This window comes from Glandiceps talaboti, chromosome 17, assembly GCF_964340395.1.
Source record: "Glandiceps talaboti chromosome 17, keGlaTala1.1, whole genome shotgun sequence".
In the NCBI taxonomy this organism is placed as follows: domain Eukaryota; kingdom Metazoa; phylum Hemichordata; class Enteropneusta; family Spengelidae; genus Glandiceps; species Glandiceps talaboti.
In genome coordinates, this window is record NC_135565.1 from 15,297,832 (window position 1) to 15,316,304 (window position 18,473).

At 35.3% G+C, this 18,473-nt stretch overlaps 1 protein-coding gene across 3 annotated transcripts in view; it reads left to right on the top strand.

Annotated features, from left to right (window-relative positions):
- Positions 1-17,773, top strand: part of LOC144448282 (ras association domain-containing protein 8-like) — a 31,499-nt gene extending 13,726 nt beyond the window's left edge. For 2 of the 3 annotated variants that reach the window (XM_078138470.1, XM_078138469.1), the window contains exons 2-3: positions 11,029-12,869; positions 14,186-17,773. In XM_078138470.1, coding sequence (XP_077994596.1) covers positions 11,756-12,869; positions 14,186-14,307 — 1,236 coding nt within the window. In that variant the 5' untranslated portion in view covers positions 11,029-11,755 and the 3' untranslated portion in view covers positions 14,308-17,773. Of the gene's footprint in view, positions 1-3,266; positions 3,363-11,028; positions 12,870-14,185 lie in introns of all 3 variants that reach the window. The other variant, XM_078138468.1, reaches the window with a different exon arrangement.
- Positions 17,774-18,473: the final 700 nt, after the last annotated feature.

Consider the following 18,473-nt stretch of genomic DNA (forward strand, 5'->3'; position numbering starts at 1 on the left):
ATTGTTTGTTGCACTATCTTGATAAGATAAACTACATTTCAAATAATTTCACTTTCTATCAAGGTCTTATCAAATGTAATTCATACTCCGTATGAAGAAATTCAGTTTGCATACTTTTGAAGTTGAAATGTAGATGTCTAGATGGGGACCTACTAGATCCAAATCTCTAACTAAAAAGTTGTTTAATATATAAAAATATATTCTTCCAATCTCTGACTGATAACTGGTTAAATCATTTTCAATCTGTATAAATTCTTGGGTGGAAAAAACGACACAATGTGCAATTGCTGGGATCCATATATATTGTCATCAGTTTTATTATTACTGAATGTATTTCTTAAAGTATGTGTATGCCTACATGTACATTTACAATGCATGAACCATAGTCTACATGTACATGTAGTTTGTATACAATACAAGTTACAATTGCATCTCTCATATAGTCAAAGCTGTTACTCTAGAACAGAAATCTGTACTAGCTCCCCCACCCTCTGACAGTGTTCATATAAACATGATGACGTTATCGCATTCCTAGGTGATTTTAGACAAGAGGTGGAGTTTGATTACATGCTAAATTCCTGTGATAGTCAAAGCAGATATACTAATTGAATATTATTAGTAATGAGCAATTGTCTGAAGGAAATAACCAATTACAACAGCCTTGTCAGTTTGTGATAGATTACTACCAACATGTGCCGTTTACTCTGCACCCAGCGTCGTGTTTAGCTAGAGTAACAGTAAAAATTTTGATTTTCAACTATCCGAGAGAGTGGATATAATCGTAACTCTTGTAGCACAGGAACTAGACTATATGAACCATGGTGCCATACAACATTATGAAATCATTCCTTTGTATTATAACTGTTAGGGCTGGTATGAACTATACATGTACATGTAACTGCTAGGGATGATATCGAACTACATTGTATACATGTAACTGTAAGGGTTGGTATGAAACATTGTGAATTGATCGATCTGTGTCCTACTCTGTTGTTGTACAGGCAAAGCTAAAATAATGTGTATTGTCCTGTGACATTTGCAGAGATTGATGGCTTATGTAGCACACAATAGCTAACGTACAAAAATAGACGATAGTGTGACAAGAGACACAACACCTGGTCTATACTGTACCAGCAAAATATAGCTTAATTGTCATTTTAAAGGATTCATTTTTGGATAATTTCTGTAATTGTGTAGTCAAGGAAATTACTTAGACCAAATCAAGTTGCCAAGTGTAGTTTGTCGTGGTGTTTCAAAGTTTACATTCAAACTTTTGTGATTGTCATGTCTGTAAAGGTACATGTATGCTGTGACAGGGCGCCCTCAGTCATCGGGTTGAGGGAAATGACACATCTTTTCAAGTGATATGATATGACATCCACCATTTCTTGCGAGACTTCCACAATTTTCGCGATTTTATTATTTTTTCTCAAATAAAAAAAAGTTTGGCGCAGGTAGTGAAAAACTAGGTGGAGTCAGGTAACTGGAACCAAACAATTTTTTAGGCCCAATTACAAAAGGGTCAGAAGCAATCTTCCATATGGCAAAGTTTGGAGAGATTCTAAGAACTAAAATTTTCAGAAATATTCGTCCTGGAGACACATTCTACCAGAATGTACATGTGTATTTCATTAAACATATGAAAATAACTTGTTTAAGTTATTTGACTAATGTTAGTTAATTGCATTCTGTATAAATTGTAAACACACCTTATTTACATTGTATGTCAAGTACTCACACATCAAATATGAAATAAATCATCTATGATGGATTGGACCTGTCATTACAAGAATTTGACTTGTTATGATTGGAATGTTATATTGTTGACATAAAACAATTGTTGATAAACAAACTTGCAAGATATGTTATTACAAAGTTTGAAATTATAATTTATAACTTATAAGTTAGTGAATCATGTTGTCTGTGTTTGACAGTTTTGCGAACTTAGAGACCAATGCAAAGTAGAGTCACATATTTGTGTAGTACGCCTGCCCCATGGAAGTAAAAAATCTCAAACTTTTTGAGTTACTTTGTTCAATGAAACCAAAACCCATTTTCTGTTAAGATCAAGAATGAGAAAAGATAGGAGTCACCATAAAACAGTTTTGAAGTAAAAGATTAAAAATGGTATCGAAATTACCATTTTAGAATCCAATATGGCCTCCGAATACTTGTTTTATAAGTTTTTCTAACACTATGGGGAAATAAAAGATTGTCAGTTTTCTTGAAAACATGATGAAGAGCCCAGATTTCTTGTTGTTATTTTAAAAGGACCAGGAATGAGTTACCATATGGTAAATTTTGGGAGATTTTAAGAACTGCAGTTGATTTTGTAGGATGTTGGTTCTTGTTGTGCATTCTGGGCTAAATATGTCACCATTTGGGTTGAAAAACCTAGCAGGAGGGAAGTGAAAATTTAATAGAATTTACACAATTACTTGTACTGTAGCAATGTTTTATAATTAACTTTTTAACATTTATGAAAAGTTTAGGAAACTAGATGCAAACATTTCCAGTTAAATTACAGTGTACATTTTGTATATATATAGTGCCTGGTTTACATACATGTGTAATTGTCTGGCAAGTCGGTCATGATGTGACTACATGGTATAACTTAAGAACTGTTAAATGTTAAATGGTATGTCCTCCTGTACACCTATTGCTGGCCCTTAGCTGTCAATTGTTAATATATTATGCCTCCTTGTATGACTGTTCTACTAGCCAGTTCATTGTCAAATGTTGTTGTAGTACGTCCCCCTGTACAGGATGTCCACTTATTGCCAGCAAATTGATAGCTGTCAGACGTTAATGTAATAATTTTTGTCCCCCTGTACAGAAATGGCTTTAATATATAAATTTATACATTCCCCAGTACATTCTTTCTGGTATATATTGACGATATGTTATCTATGCCCTTTTGACACTGGGAGTGTTGAATTTCATTAGATACATCGTCAGTGAAAGTTGAACTGGGTGAATACCATATCCACATCACTGTCCTTGCAGTCAGTCAGTCAGTCAGTCAGTGACGTTTGTTGGAGTCATACTGCATTCTTAGTCCTTGCAATTACATGTAAGTTGTTGTTTACAAGACTTTGTTGTTTACTGTTTGATAATACATGTATATGTCAGCTCCATGTTCTCATTATAATGTAGTGGATGAAGCAACCTTAAGAACTTCGGACTTCACTTTTGTGGACTTTGTTTCACTGTCTCAGATTCTGTGGTGATCACGTCATTTCTTTGTACACATCTTGTCTCTACAGTACCAGCTGTTTGTATTTTCTCTGCGGGGATCACCACACATTTCTTGTTCGCCAGTGGCCTTTCCCCATTCTCTGTTGGAACACAGTATAAATCATGTAAGTACACACGTTGTCTCTACTGATAGTCTTTCCTACATTTTAAGTTTTACTACGGGCAGACAGTATTTCCTGTTACATTTTATTTTACATTTTATTTTATTTTCCATATTACATTTTATACCATGTATAAGCCAAGTTCAACAAAAAAATATGGAATATATACTCTGGTCGTTCTATGTCACGACAACGTGTGTCTGTGTCATGACAATACTTGTCTACATCACTGGTTCTGTTGTGTTTGAAAAATGAGTCAAAAGTGCTCAAGATTGTCATTACTTTCCCAAATCTTTCTTTGATTTTCATTTGATGAAAAAACCCAAATATTACATGTATCAATAGCTTTTTTTACCGTACCACATTGCATGTACAAGTGATATGATATTTTCTGGCAGGTTTTATTTTACAGTGTTTGAAATTTTGCCTCAAGCATGATGCTTTATAAGATATAAGATGCTTTCTTGCAAAATTTGTCAGGTTGGTGTTCCATTTCAAGTCATCTGATAGTTGAGAGATATGAGTTGTTTGAAATTTGCTTGAGGATATGTGACTGTTGAGACAGTAGAAGTGTAAGTTTAAGCAATAACCCCCGCCGAAGACGGGTATACACGAGATTTTGGTACAATTCGCGACATATAGCACGAGCCGAATGGCGAGTGCTATATGGAGCGAATTGTACCAAATTCGAGTGTATACACGCCTTCGGCGGGAGTTATTGCTATTATATTATATCAAAATGTGTGTATATTTCTTCTAAATGTGATTCTGTGGTTATTTATATGCCCGAAAAGGCGAATTCGCACGTACAGAAAAAGATCGTCGGTAATAGATCGTCGGGAACGAGCATATTTTAATGAGTGGATACGTTCATGTAGCCCCCACACACACTGCATGAACACAACCATACACTGCATTGCAATGCATTGCATTGCATTGATAAATTACTTTATTTACATCATATAATGCATAACGAAAACGCGTTGAAAACTAGCAACAAAGAAAACGGGGCAAGAGGTCAAAGAAAGTAACAATTTTGTTTGGATATTTACATAAGAACAATAAAATCTTGTACACTGCTAAAAATAGATGTCTCGGCGTCGAATCGGAGAAAGCGCGAGACAGTAAATCAGAGACGCGACGTTACACAGTCTACTTTAATTTAATGGTTAACAAATTGAACATTGACCGAACCTGAAAATGTACAGTTTCGAAATAATCCTGACGCACCTTGACTGATGGTTAAAAGTTAAATCGGTGTTGCTTGATTCAACGCGTAACGAGAGTAGGATGCTGAGACGGCTCTTTGCATGGGGAGAACTTGTACCTTATCAGTGATGTTGAAGCCACTGATCGATCGTTGCTTTCGATCGCAAGGTCATCAGTAGAATTATTTGGACTACTGTAACCCAAACTATTGTACAGGATACCTGACACACCTTTACTGTGGGGGAAATGTTAACTTATTGGTATAAGAACGAACACATTCAGCTTGTATGTACTATTCATATGCTAGTTTAGGGGCCCATTTTACCACTGCCAGCCGTGGTAAAATGGGATTTTACCACAGTTATTATCCAATCAGAATGGCGCATAGTAGCATGATATAATATAATCTTACTTTTACTTATACAATAGGTATCATTGTGTATTATATCCATCATTCCCTACATGTACTAGGGATATCCTGGAATGGTGAAATGATATTTCCTGTTGACTACATGACACCATATGTACACACCACCAGTTTTCACATAGGCCAATTTCTCTATCACGAACAGTTTGCATACACAAAGTCAGTTTGTGCCATCTATCAATCTATATAGGTGGTGTGACAGGCTGGTTGCCATATGGCAGTGTTTGTAATTCTTTACTCCAATGATTGATGAGTATCACAATGTATAAACAAATACTTCTCTTTTTGATGTATATTTCTAGCTTCATGGGGGGGGGGGGGAGTACCCAGGTATATTAAATAAAGATGTTTCATATTAAGGCAATAGAGATTTGAGATTGGTATTTATTTTGGCTTTTTAATCTATTAAAAAAATCATAAAAAAAGTCTTCATATCAAACCATGATGGAATGCAAGTCTATGTATTCCAACATGCTGTGCCAAGTATTACTAGTATTACAAGAGAAATGAAGTTGCTTTGATGTTTCACTCGTCTTTTCACACACACACACACACACACACACACACACACACACACACACACACACACACACACACACACACACACACATTATATACCCAGACAACTTGAAATGCAAAATAAAACAATCATAGCAGTGCTATTAGCAGACAAGTTAACATGTAGATTGTCAATTGGAAAGTAAGCAACTGAACCCATTAAAATCATCAAGTCAGTGTGTAATTTTTTCAGCGTCAACCTGTTTCTACAACGCTGTGAATGAATAACAATGCCTTTTCACTTTTCAATGTGACTAGGGTTAAAGGCTCCTGCTGTGTGTGTTGTGTCTCTGTTATCATTAGTCTGGATTTGAATTGTATCTATCTTTTGTGTCAAACACACCATGTCCCATGACTAGAATTCCAAAGGCAACTTCAGTTCACTTGTAATCATTACTGTCCATGGTTGTCACAAATTCTGCTTTTAACTGCTGGTTGTAAGTGGACTAAAAAAATGGACCTTTTAGTCATAGTCACTTGTGAGCTAATATTCTATTCAAGGATGGTCATAATATAAAATAATGGCATTATTAGGTATTTATGAATATTCAAAAAATATCATCACCAGTGTTAACATGAAAACGACCGATGAATATAATATGTGACTGTACTCTCTGAGTCTGTCAGTGTCACTGTTATGTTTTGTTGATTATAGTTATGTAGGTCAAATTAAGCAACTAACATGTCCCTCACTGAGACACTTATGTATTGCATTAAAATCAAATTAAAATACTTTAAGATAGTTGTATCAGATTTCAGCCACACCTATTGTTTACAAGTATAGTTAGTAAATGCCTACTGAAATAAAAAATGTGGCCAAAGTTCATTCCAAGAATAAACTTTAATATGTTGTAGAGTAGATGTAAGGTGAGAAACACGTTATACATGTATGAATGCTCATTCAAGTTTTTGTAATTGCATTATATGTAACTAGATATCCCAGAGACTTGTCTTGATGTTACTAGTACTATCTCAAAAAGCTCTCAACAGACACCAATCAAGGCAAGTCTTTGGGTTAGTAATTCTGTTGATATTAAACAACTTTTTGAGTCAATTACTTGTAAGGAATAGGAGAGAGACTAACTCACTATCACACTAGACAATGTAGACTAAAAGATGTGTTGATTTGTGACACTGTTGTTAAAATATTATAGGACTTTGTGTGTATACAGCAATGAATCTTGCTATCTATTCAGAATATACTAGCAAATAGAACAGTATCTGGCTGCTAGGCCAACAATGCAGGTTGTCTCCAACATTCTCGCAAACCAGAGCTGTTATTTCTTTCGCTACACTTCGAGTGGGGCAGCACGTTAAGAACGGTGTCGTAAAACAGGCCGTGGTTTGTGACAATGGTCTCCAAGAATTCCTGAGTGTCCTGAAGCTTGAACACTCGGGCCTGGCACAAGCAGCAACCATATTTGAATTTCTAAATTTAATTTGAATTAAGAAAGTATATTGTTATTATTTAATTATTATTAATTATTAGGGAAGTTATGTTTTTTTTAATGCAGAAGTCGTTCCTAATATTACCGAAGAACTATCAAGAAAAAATAAGTCATATGGAGCCCACAGGTGCTATGTTGCTGGGCATGGGTATCGCTGGGATAGTCTATGGACTGACTGGGAAAGCCAGTGGACAGTTTCACAGAGATGTGATATGAAGCGTGCAACATCACCCTGTCACATAGTCTCACACTTGAATGGATTTCTATAGAAATATGTCATTTTGTGTGAGTGTAGGTGTGCGTAAAAAAAGAAAATTTGCTGCAAGCAATTCCCAGAGAGAAAAAAAATTAAGTCAATGTTTGTTAATACTATTTATAATTCTGATTCAAAGTAAATTATAAACTATTGATCAATAGATAAATGGACAGATTTTAATTTAAATTATCAAATTTAAGAAGTAAACTATTACAAACCACGCTACACATTATTGTATTTCTGATAGTGTGTATGACAGATTCCAAGTTATTCATTGTTCAGATATAGATGCAAGCAATCTATGTTTGACACCTTTCACTGGCCTCAATTCTTGAAAATCTGACACATTTATCACATAGAATGGAATGCAGTCATTAGGGTCAGAGTAGAAACATGTCAGAAGTTTGTTTAGAATAAAGAGAAAGGAAGACATACCATGATCCTTGTATTAATGCATTTACTCCTTGTTGATAGCCTTGTTGCTAAGACTTGCTCTTATCTCTGGGCTTTTTGCACTCTTTATTTGAAGAAAGATTTTTTAACAAATTCTTTTATGTGAATTGGTGACCTGAGGTGATTACTGACACTTAAATCCATATAGGATATACCTTGGGAGAGACTACTACTACTACTACTACTACTACTACTACTACTACTACTACTAGTAAGTGGGGAAAAAATAGAAAAAGAAGTCAACCACATTTTCCTTTATAAAATTTGAAATGAATAACAAATTCAAGACCTTTCAAGATTGTAAGATAAAAAAAAGATCTTCCAAGGAACTGGTGCCAGTTGGTAGAAACGAAAATAAAAAAAGGAAATGCAGTTATTTGACATTAGATAATGTAAACTTTTGTTATATTCTGAGCTAATGTACATGTACTTGTGTGTTATAATAATGATAATAATGTTGGTTTCTATACGCTTTCCCACTCTGTGCTCAAAGCACTTTACAATTATTACCCCTGGCACGGATCTATAGCAGCACAACTTCCTCAACTCCCTTGGGAGCATACAATCCATTGCAGCCTTTTTATACGTGCATAGGATTAAAACATTCACATTGCAACCTCTATCCATGGAAGTAGAACTTCTACTTCCATGCTCTATCCTACAACTTGTGTTGATTCACAGTGTGTATGGATAAAGTGTTATGAGTTGCCACATTCTGTAAACCTCAGACCACTATAGTGGTTCACTATAGTGTAAACCAATTAATTGAATGAATGGAATGATAGATTATAGTGGGTCAAAATGTGTTTTTGTGTTCAATAATGATCCTTAATTACAGTTTATTTTGCTAAATGGAACTGTTTTGCATACATGATTGTTACAACCTGGACACATCTTCTAGTGCATGTACTAGTCTAGTTCCTATAGGGTGTAGTGACTAATTACACTTCCACTCACAGTGGTTTAGGTAGAGACCACCACCTTAGCATCCAGACTATAGATGCACCAGTGTAATGTAATCAACCAACCAATCAAGCTATGATGTTATGTTGATGAGCCCTCCAACCTATTTCTGCTTACTGTTGAAAATAAACAATGTAGCATAAACATGTCATGAGATAATGAATCGTTTGTTTAATTAAGTTAATTAGGCATTTAATTAAGACTAGATTTGTTAATTGGATTGTCATTTACAGAATAAACTAACACATATCTGTAAACAAACAAGTGTATACATAGGCAAGTAGGAGTTGGGCTAAGTCATGTCAATTAATACAGAAACATAACAGATTATCTGACATTATTTCTAATTTCATTTTGTTACTAACCCCAAAATTGTCACGAAATTTTCCAAAACTGAGAGCATGGTTATGGTTGCTAGGCATATTGTTAACCTGTTACCATATATACTTCAGTCAGTTACAGTGTTGTTGGAGATGAAATTCATATTGAGCTTGAGTCAATTGTAGGATTCTGTGCAATAGCTTCTCAACCAATCTGTTTAACGTAAATTTGGCCAATTATGAATGCAATCTCTTCCCTATTGACCAATCATATTCTTCCCTTAGTAACCAATCATAAAGCATCATGAGCATTATCAGGTTTCTACCAATATTTATGGGATGTTGGTAACCCTAGATAAGTTGATGAATATGTGTGATTTGTAGGAATTTATTAATTACCAATAAAATGTACATATTTGCTTTAGTACATGGTTACCCAGTCATCATTCTTCAGAACTTTTTCTACAATGATTTCACACAAGTATTATACATTTCTTTGTCCAGCATTTCGGGTTTTCAATTTTCTTCAATGTTTGTAGTCATTTTGCATTTAATTTGAAACTTCTCTCTTTAAACAAAAACAACTTTGATAGATATTCTTTATTCAGAAACTGTACCTTTTACCAAGCAAATTTATGCTATTGCAGGTAGTGAGAATAAGTCAACCTTCATGTTCTATTTTGACCCTCTAGCATGAGGTAAAATGCTATTGCAGGTACTGAGACTATGTTAGTCTGGATGCCAACTGTCATTTCTATAACTCTGGTCAAAGTCCCTCAATCAGCATGGAAAGTTGTTCATCTAATAAGTGAACCCCAGCTGCTACAGTGATGTAAACAGTGTATAAGTAGCATCCTGAGCTGACAAATATACAATATTTGAACATTAGGTAACTGCCCCATTAAACACTAACTTTAGGGGTGACTGTGTTATTGGTTAGAATTGTGTGTTGATTAACAAAGACTGTGGGTGGGTGTGGATGAATTTTAAATTACATCTCATACATATCAGGACTTCTAGAGTAACGACTTTGACTATACTGTGAGTGAAGGTATAAATCATAACGATACTGTATAGGAACTAGACTAAGACTAAGCCTACCTTCGTGACCATCTAACATGAGGTAAAATGCTATGACAGGTAGTGAGAATTGACTACAATGAAGTCTGTACTACAGTAATAGTATAGAGTCATTCCTGGCAACAATCTTGTGTACACTACTTCAAATCAAACAATTTAATCTTAATATTTGTTTAATCAGACTTTTAATCTAGTTACTGAGTTATTTTTGTCAAAGATTATTCTTTTAATCATTCCTTCCATAACACAATAACAAAGACTGAACTATGTTTGACTTCAATCATTCCAGCTGGGCTCAGTGCGTTCCAATTCTAACTAACTAACAGTTTTTGTAAATATTAAAATGCAAATTTGCAACCAGTGATCTTCCTGTTATGAAGTCAAGAACTGTAAGTTATATACTACAGGATAGTTTCATACTGCATATCTCACAGACAACATAAGCTTTACCAGGTTCTGTGGCAGTTATCCTTCTGTAATCACTGAGTAGGTATACATCATAAATTTAGTATTGTAGATTACAGTACATTTTCTGTTATACACATCTCTCACGTCAGCCCTACATCATGGAACAGTCTCCCTTTCTATCTCTGCCACTCCAAGTCTCTTATATTCTTTCGTTGCTTTCTCAAGACCTATCTCTAAAATATTAGTCTCAGCCTTCTCCATTGCCTAGTAATAGTATCCAGTGTCTGTGAATTCGCTATTCCCCTTACCACACAGTAAATTTATACACTTCTCTGCTCAAGCTCTGCTTGTAGAGATTAGGAGCCTTACATTATTAGTAGTATTATTCAGCTAATTGGTTCATAAGTTAATTCAAAATAAGGACAATTGAAGTTAGGGGACTGAGAGTGAGGCTACTAGACCAAGACTGTGATTGGCTACAGTAATTTGGATCCTTGTGATTGGCTGTGACAGTATTTCTAACACAATCTAATTCCTATCCTTACAGGTTTGAAGACATAAAGAAGCTGACAGATTTATCAAACAGACTATGAGGTTGTTATCTTTAAGGAATTCAAGGAATTTGTGATATAGTAACCGGATATTCCAGAATCTAAAGAGATCAGCTGAGACTGCTCAAGGCTTGGAAAGTCATCTGATCATACACGTATACGATAGACTGAGTTGTGTGTGTGTGTGCATTGGAAGGCAGTACTAGTGTTACATGTCATACAAGAGATACACAGCTGACAACATGGTTTACTGCAAACAACACTGATAGAAGAAACACACAGTTGGAATGTTCTGTCGATAAAGTTTAATTGCTGAGGCCTTCAAGAAGTGGATATAGGACTGTTAGAGGAAAGGAAGGCATGTAGACACTGTGTTATGTGTGATTGTAGAGTTACGTCATAGTGTTGGTGATTTATAAATTGGTGTCAATATAGTGGTAGTGTCTTCGTAGCTGCTGGACGGATCGTGAAGTTGAAGACTCTGGATGTAAGGAGAAACCAGAAACTAGGTCACGATGTTGGATCCATTGAATATTTGAACACGCAGGGTGCCTAGATGACAAGAAACGCTGTGAAATAACTATGCAATGATTTTATAGTTGTTTACATCATACAACAAATCTAAATTGTTGTGATATTTTTCTGGCTGATAAGTTAGTGTCAAAGTTGACATCTGTTCTGCCTACGTGTTGATACTCTAAACATTGTGTGTATTCTGTCTTCATGATGGAACTCAAAGTTTGGGTGGAAGGCATCCAACGTATTGTGTGTGGGGTGAATGAAAAGACCACATGCCAGGATATCGTCATCGCACTGGCACATGCCACGGGTCAGACAGGTCGCTTTTCACTCGTTGAGAAGTGCCGTAGCAGTGAACGCTCATTGCCACCGTCGGAGAATCCATTAAGGATATTGTCAAAATGGGGACATTATGCTAGCGATATACAGTTTATTCTTCGGAGGTCTGGGGACTCGCCGGCCAGTAGCAGACCTTCATCAGGAAAGAGGAAAACACAGGAAAAACAGATTCTTCCTGAGTTTTCACCTGATTCTGGAAAGAAAAGCTATCCTGTAAAGAAAGCAATGACATTTAGTGGAGGTGTGAATAGTTTCGTCTACAAGGAAAAAGACTTTGAGGAAAAGATTATAGAACACCCTGATACGTGTTACGAGGATTTAGTCAAATTAACAAACTCACAAATGGAGAAACTGAACCGACAAGATGAGGATTTAGAAAAATTACAAGTGGAAATAATTTCACTAGAAAGTTTTGAAAGTTTAGACTCAACTCTGGAAGACATTGAGGAAGAGGAAGAGAGATTGGAATCAAGTTTTAAGAAAAACGAAACAGAACTCTCAGAATCGGAGTTTTGGGAAGACGAACTCGAACTTGAACAACAAAACAGAGAAATGCTCCGAAAAGAAGTTGAAAGTGCCAAGGAAAAAGTGAAAGACATTGATAACAAATTAGTGCAATATGGAGAGAATATTGAAAAACTGACAAAAGAGATCGGGGACGTTGAACAAGGAAATAAAGACAAGGAAGAGAAGTTTCAAAAAGAATTTGAAGAAAAGGAGAAGAAATTAGTAGAAGAACAGAATCAGTTGCAGAAGGAATTAGATTTACAGATTCATATTGAGGATTTAAATGAAAAGAGTATTGAGGAACTAGATGAAACACTGAATAAATTAGATCAGTCATTGTCTGAAAAGAAACAAAAGTCAGAGGAACTTGACAAAGAGTTAAAGGAAATCAATTTACAAGACTTTGAAGACACACCTATCATGCCACAGACACTTGTCGTAAAACATGGCAGATGCAGTACACCAATACAAGGTTAGTTTGTTACCAGACTAACTGTCACGAAATGTGTGTGTGTGTGTGTGTGTGCGGGTATGTGTGTATGTATGTATGTGTGTGTGCAGGTGTGTGTATGTGTATGTGTGTGCAGGTGTGCGTGTGCGTGTGTGCAGATGTGTGTGTGTGTGCATGCATGCATGCATGCATGTGTTTGTGTATGTGCATGTGCATGCACGCACATGTGCATGTATGTGCATGCATGCGTGCATGTGTGTGAATGTGTGTTCATGTGCCAACGTGTGCACATGTGCGTGTGTGCATGCGTGCATTTGTAAATGAATGACTTAAAAGTGAAAAACTGTCAGACCAATTGCCTTGAGATTAGGTGGGGATATTACTCTGGGTGTCTAAATGAGAAATTGTTTAAATGAAAATGATTGTTGCATAGGTGTATTATTTAGGGGCAAAAATGTGTGAATATTAGTAAATACTTCTTTTTAATCTTCTGTTGACTTTATTGTGTCATGGGTCACACCAACACAATCAGTTTCCATGGAGCTTTACCCTTGGAAACAAACTGTGTTGGGTTGACTCACAATCCTGTGAGAAAACAATGGTTTGATATTACTCTAGTGATCAGTCAACATGTTTGTAATGTATACATGGTTTGATATATTAAATGGCTGAAACTTTGTCACTTTGTTTAATTGCAACCCATATGTGATTTAGAAGAATCTTGATATATAAGCCACATTACATCACTGGTATGTAAAGTAAAGTGAATGACTGAACATGCATTGTACATGCATGGATTACTGTTTCATAATCATTTAATATTATAATATATATTAAAGTGGCAATATAGATGAACATTGGGATATTTAATTAATAATACTATTTTATCATGGCTTCCTACTTCAAAAGTAAGTGTGAAAAAAACACTGACCAAGTCTGTGTGTGTAACTCAATACATTGCAAAAATGTAAAAAAAAATAAAATGTATTAAAATTTTTCGTGTTGTATGTACAACAAGTTGAATAACAAAGTCTTTTGCAACTTATTGAGTTATGAGCAAGTACTTAGCGTAAGTTGTTTCATAATGATTTTTTCAAGGAGGAAGCCATGATAGAATAGTTAAAATAAAATCCACAATGAATACCCCAATTCTCATTTTATGTGGCTATTTTAGATTGACACTATTGCATACAGTATGCATGTGGCCCTCTCACACCCAACTCTTAGTGTCTTGGGAGAATCTAACAGAGTGTGAATTATCATTAAATTCACCAGTAAATCAGTACCTAAATTTAGTACAGGATTTAATGAAATGTCAATTTATCTTTTGTCTCCAGATTTGATTAGTACACATGGTGCATTTACAAAATTTGGAAGTGGAAGACGTTTCCAAGGCAACCCAAGGATACTTGAAACTGCCCAACCAAGTACAGATAATCCAGAAGGAATCTGGGTGTGATGTTGTCAGTTAGTTGTGAACTCAGAACCTTGAACCTTGAACTTTGAACTTTGAACTTTTCACCTTGACCTTCATCGCAAACTGCCAAAACTAAGTACATGAATTATGTACAGTAAAAGTAGTTGGATAGCTGTTAGTCAGCCTTTGAACTTTGAATTTTGAACTCATCTCAGACTGCCATTTGAAGCACAGAAGGGGACATTTGGGTGCTCTAGTCTCAACAAAAGAACAATGTTTTGAAATACTCAAGAAGCTCATGCCATGCTTCTGGAGAATATCAAACAGAGAACATACTCCTGTTCCATCAGATGAAAACAAGATACCAGACTCCAAATTGGTGATTACGATCACCTTGGTAACTCATCATTACCACAATTTATAGTGATACTTTGCTGTCTATTAGATTTAATTAGGAAAAAATTAAAATTTTTACACCAGACAAGCCATTGTACAAAAATTACATGTACCCACAGAGATGCCTCATATGCTTAAATTCATTATCAGGCATCAATGTATATCTGCAATTAGTTGGCCCATACGTGAAGAAAAATGAGTAAAATTGGATGCTAACCTTGGTGGTTGGTTTCTTAAGAACAGCTAGTGCACCCAAAGACACCCAAAGGAATCTGGTCCCAGTGTTGTCAATCATTTAGCTTGAAGTTTGATCCAGGAATTTAATGATATCCCTGGCATTTTAAATTATCAATTTCATTGCTGTGAAATATTACCAGCAACATTTACGCAAGTCGTCATAAGATTTTAGTAGTGATAGTTATTTTTAGATTTTTACATAATCTTGTTGAGTAAATCTGTTGCCTTATCTCTTGTTTACCTTGATTTGTGTGATATGACAATACTTATACCAATAACCGTTACACATAAGACATTCACAAATACTTCAAAGTGACAGTATATTTATGTATGGATTTAAACAAAAGAATTGGTATAACTGTATGTATGACAGTGAGGGCGCTATTCTTTGTTATGATGTTGAGTGATCACACTTTCTGTTGTATGAAATCCGACTTGGAATAAGTTCAATAAGCATTTATAATTTTGTTTTACTATGGTAAATGAGCCAGCATGCGGTTGTGAATTACTCTTTGTCGGTCATTGAACTTTTTTCTATGCATACCTTGATACATGTGATTATTGCAGTCTCAGCATGCTCACTATTGTGATTAGTAATACTGGTTGTTAGATACATACTTCAGAGGTTCAAAGACTCATTTGCAAATTAAGATCTGAATTTTAATTCATACTTTAAACACAGCTTGTGTTTATTAGACATTGTCTTTCGATCCATCAATCTTTGAACACGGCTTAGACATTTGATGTTTGGTCAATCACACTTCAAATAAAAAGTGCAGCCAGACTTCTGCCTTACGGTAAATTTGATAATGTATTGATTACGACTATCAACTGACATGATTTTGGATGATAAAATAGCTCCTTATTAACTTACTCAGCTTTGAAATCGAGTAAAGAAGCCTTAGGCACTTGACATGTGTGGTTGCCCATTTTGGGGATTTCCTGCAAAGGTTTACTGGAAAAGAAATACAAAGAGTGATGTCATCACTAGATTTTTCCCATAAACCCTTGTTGGAACTCTCAAAATAGCCGAGCACATGTCAAATGCAGTCAAGCTACATTATAAGGTTTCAAACTTCAGTAAATTACCAATGTGCAATTTTATCATTCAAAATCATATGCAAGTTGAAAGCGGTAATTGATAAAAGTGTACAAAAAGCAGAAATAAAGTCTGACTAGACTTTTCCTTTCAACATGTAGTCTAGGAATTACTTGATTGGTGCTTGTGTTCTGAATTCTATGCAATATTGAATACCTTGTTTATATTATTCTTTTTTTATATATATATCATAGGAAAATACTACCACGGAAAGCAAGCTATCGGGTAACTGTGATAGACACAAACTAAAACCACTTGTTGCTCATTGTTGTACTTTACTTTACACATGTCCGATATCAGTGATAACAATGCCTTGATTATGAGGATGTAATCACCCTGTAATCAAGATAGTGTCAACACTGAATGAATGAGGTTGTATGTATGGTCACTTCAGGAAAACTTAAGATTTAAACATAACTTACGATAGATGCAGACTAAAAATGTTTTTGTTACATGTGGTATATTGCACAAGTGTGTGATAGCTGTGCCTTGATTACATGGATATAATCACCCTGTCATTAAGATAGTGTCAACATTGAATGAGGTTGAATGTGCCATCACTTGAGGAAACTTACTATCAGAAATGCCACCCTACTGTGTGTGTAATTACATCAACATCTATTTACTATGATTTACAGTTTATATTGCAGCAAAAAGTTTGTTTGTGTCTTAGCTTTCCGATAGCTGACTTGTCACTGTTGTATATTGTTTATACCATGACCGTATTTGAACACCTTTTCACTGCCAAATATTTAAGACACATTAGCTGGAACCATTCTTTCAATAAGTATTGTTATTTTATGTTGTTGTTTACTATCACTGTACCATGTCTTATTTCCTACAACTTCAGCTCTATATAAAGTCTGTAAGTACACCACGACAGGGCGCCCTCACACATCGGTGCAACCCCTCTCACTTCCGGAGAGAGGAGGCCGATGATGATGGTGGCATGACGCAACATATTTTGCAGTCTACTGTATATACAGTACACCAGTGTTTTTTGCTATGGCAACAGAGATGTTTAATATTATAAAACGTAGCTGTACATAGACATGTACATACTCAATTGTACTATGGCGAATCCCAATAAAATACCTTGAGAACAAATTTCACCTACTTACTGCCCTTAACAAAAACACTGGTACAAAGTTATTTATGCCTTGTTCAAAATAGCTCTAGACTGTTATCTTTGACCTGTGTGTAACTTTAGGAACAGCGGATGTAAGTTCGTATGAAGTTACATGAAAGTTAATAACTATTGGGTACTGTCGATTAATTTAGCAAATTATGTAAAATTTTGTAGTAAGTACAAAGCATTTTGTAGCAGTGATGTAACATTTTGTCAATATAATGTTATGTTTTTTGGATATTTTCCTATCAAAGCTATGTGTGCTTACAGCATTTGTGACTTTAAATATTTCTATTTGCTTGAACCGTTTATAAAACCTACTGTCAAAGAGCACACTGTTACTGCCTTTAGATAGACAAGTATAAAAACAAAAGATTTAATGTATACGCGTATGAGGGCGCTTTCACATACAAAAGTATTGTACATGTATCTTGAATTTCCTTGTTGTGTTTACATTTAGCATGAACCTATCCCTCCATTACTGCATATTTACAATGTGGATAATAATATCATGGCAAATTGCCACCATAGTTAGAATTTGTATACCTTGAAATCTACATAGCAATGGTCTGATCTTCAGGTGAACAATTGCTATTTTATCAGAAGTTTATTACAAAGTCAAATTGTAATTTACTAATATTATAATAAACAAATATGATTTCAAAACTGATGTGCAGGGATTTTCTTTATATCCTTACTTCTGGTGTAACACCATCAGATTACACACACTGATTTATCTGCCATGATTTGGTTATCTGTACACATTATATCATGGTATTTTGGTACATGGTACAATGTCAAAGTAAGAGTTTATATAAAAAGTGTCTTTTACATGTGTCATATCATCCACCATCTGTCCATACCCACCCATCTATCCCCCACCTACCCATCCATCCATCCCCATGGCCCACCCACCCACCTATTCATCCATCTATTTATCCATCCATCCATCCATATCTCCATCCATCCACCCATCCATCCATTCATTTATCCATCCATCCATCCATACATACATACATACATACATACATACATACATACACACACACACATACATACATACATACATACACACATACATACATACATACATTCACCCATCCATATATCCATCTCTCCATTCATTCATTCATTCATCCATCTATTCATTCATTCATTCATTGATCCATCGATCCATCCATCCGTTCACCCAACCAACCACCCACCCATCAATCCCCATGGCCCACCCACCTATCCATTCACCCATCCATTCATTAGTCCATACATCCATATATCCATCCATATATCCATCCATCCATCCATCCATCCATCCATCCATCCATCCATCCATCCATCTATCTATCAGAT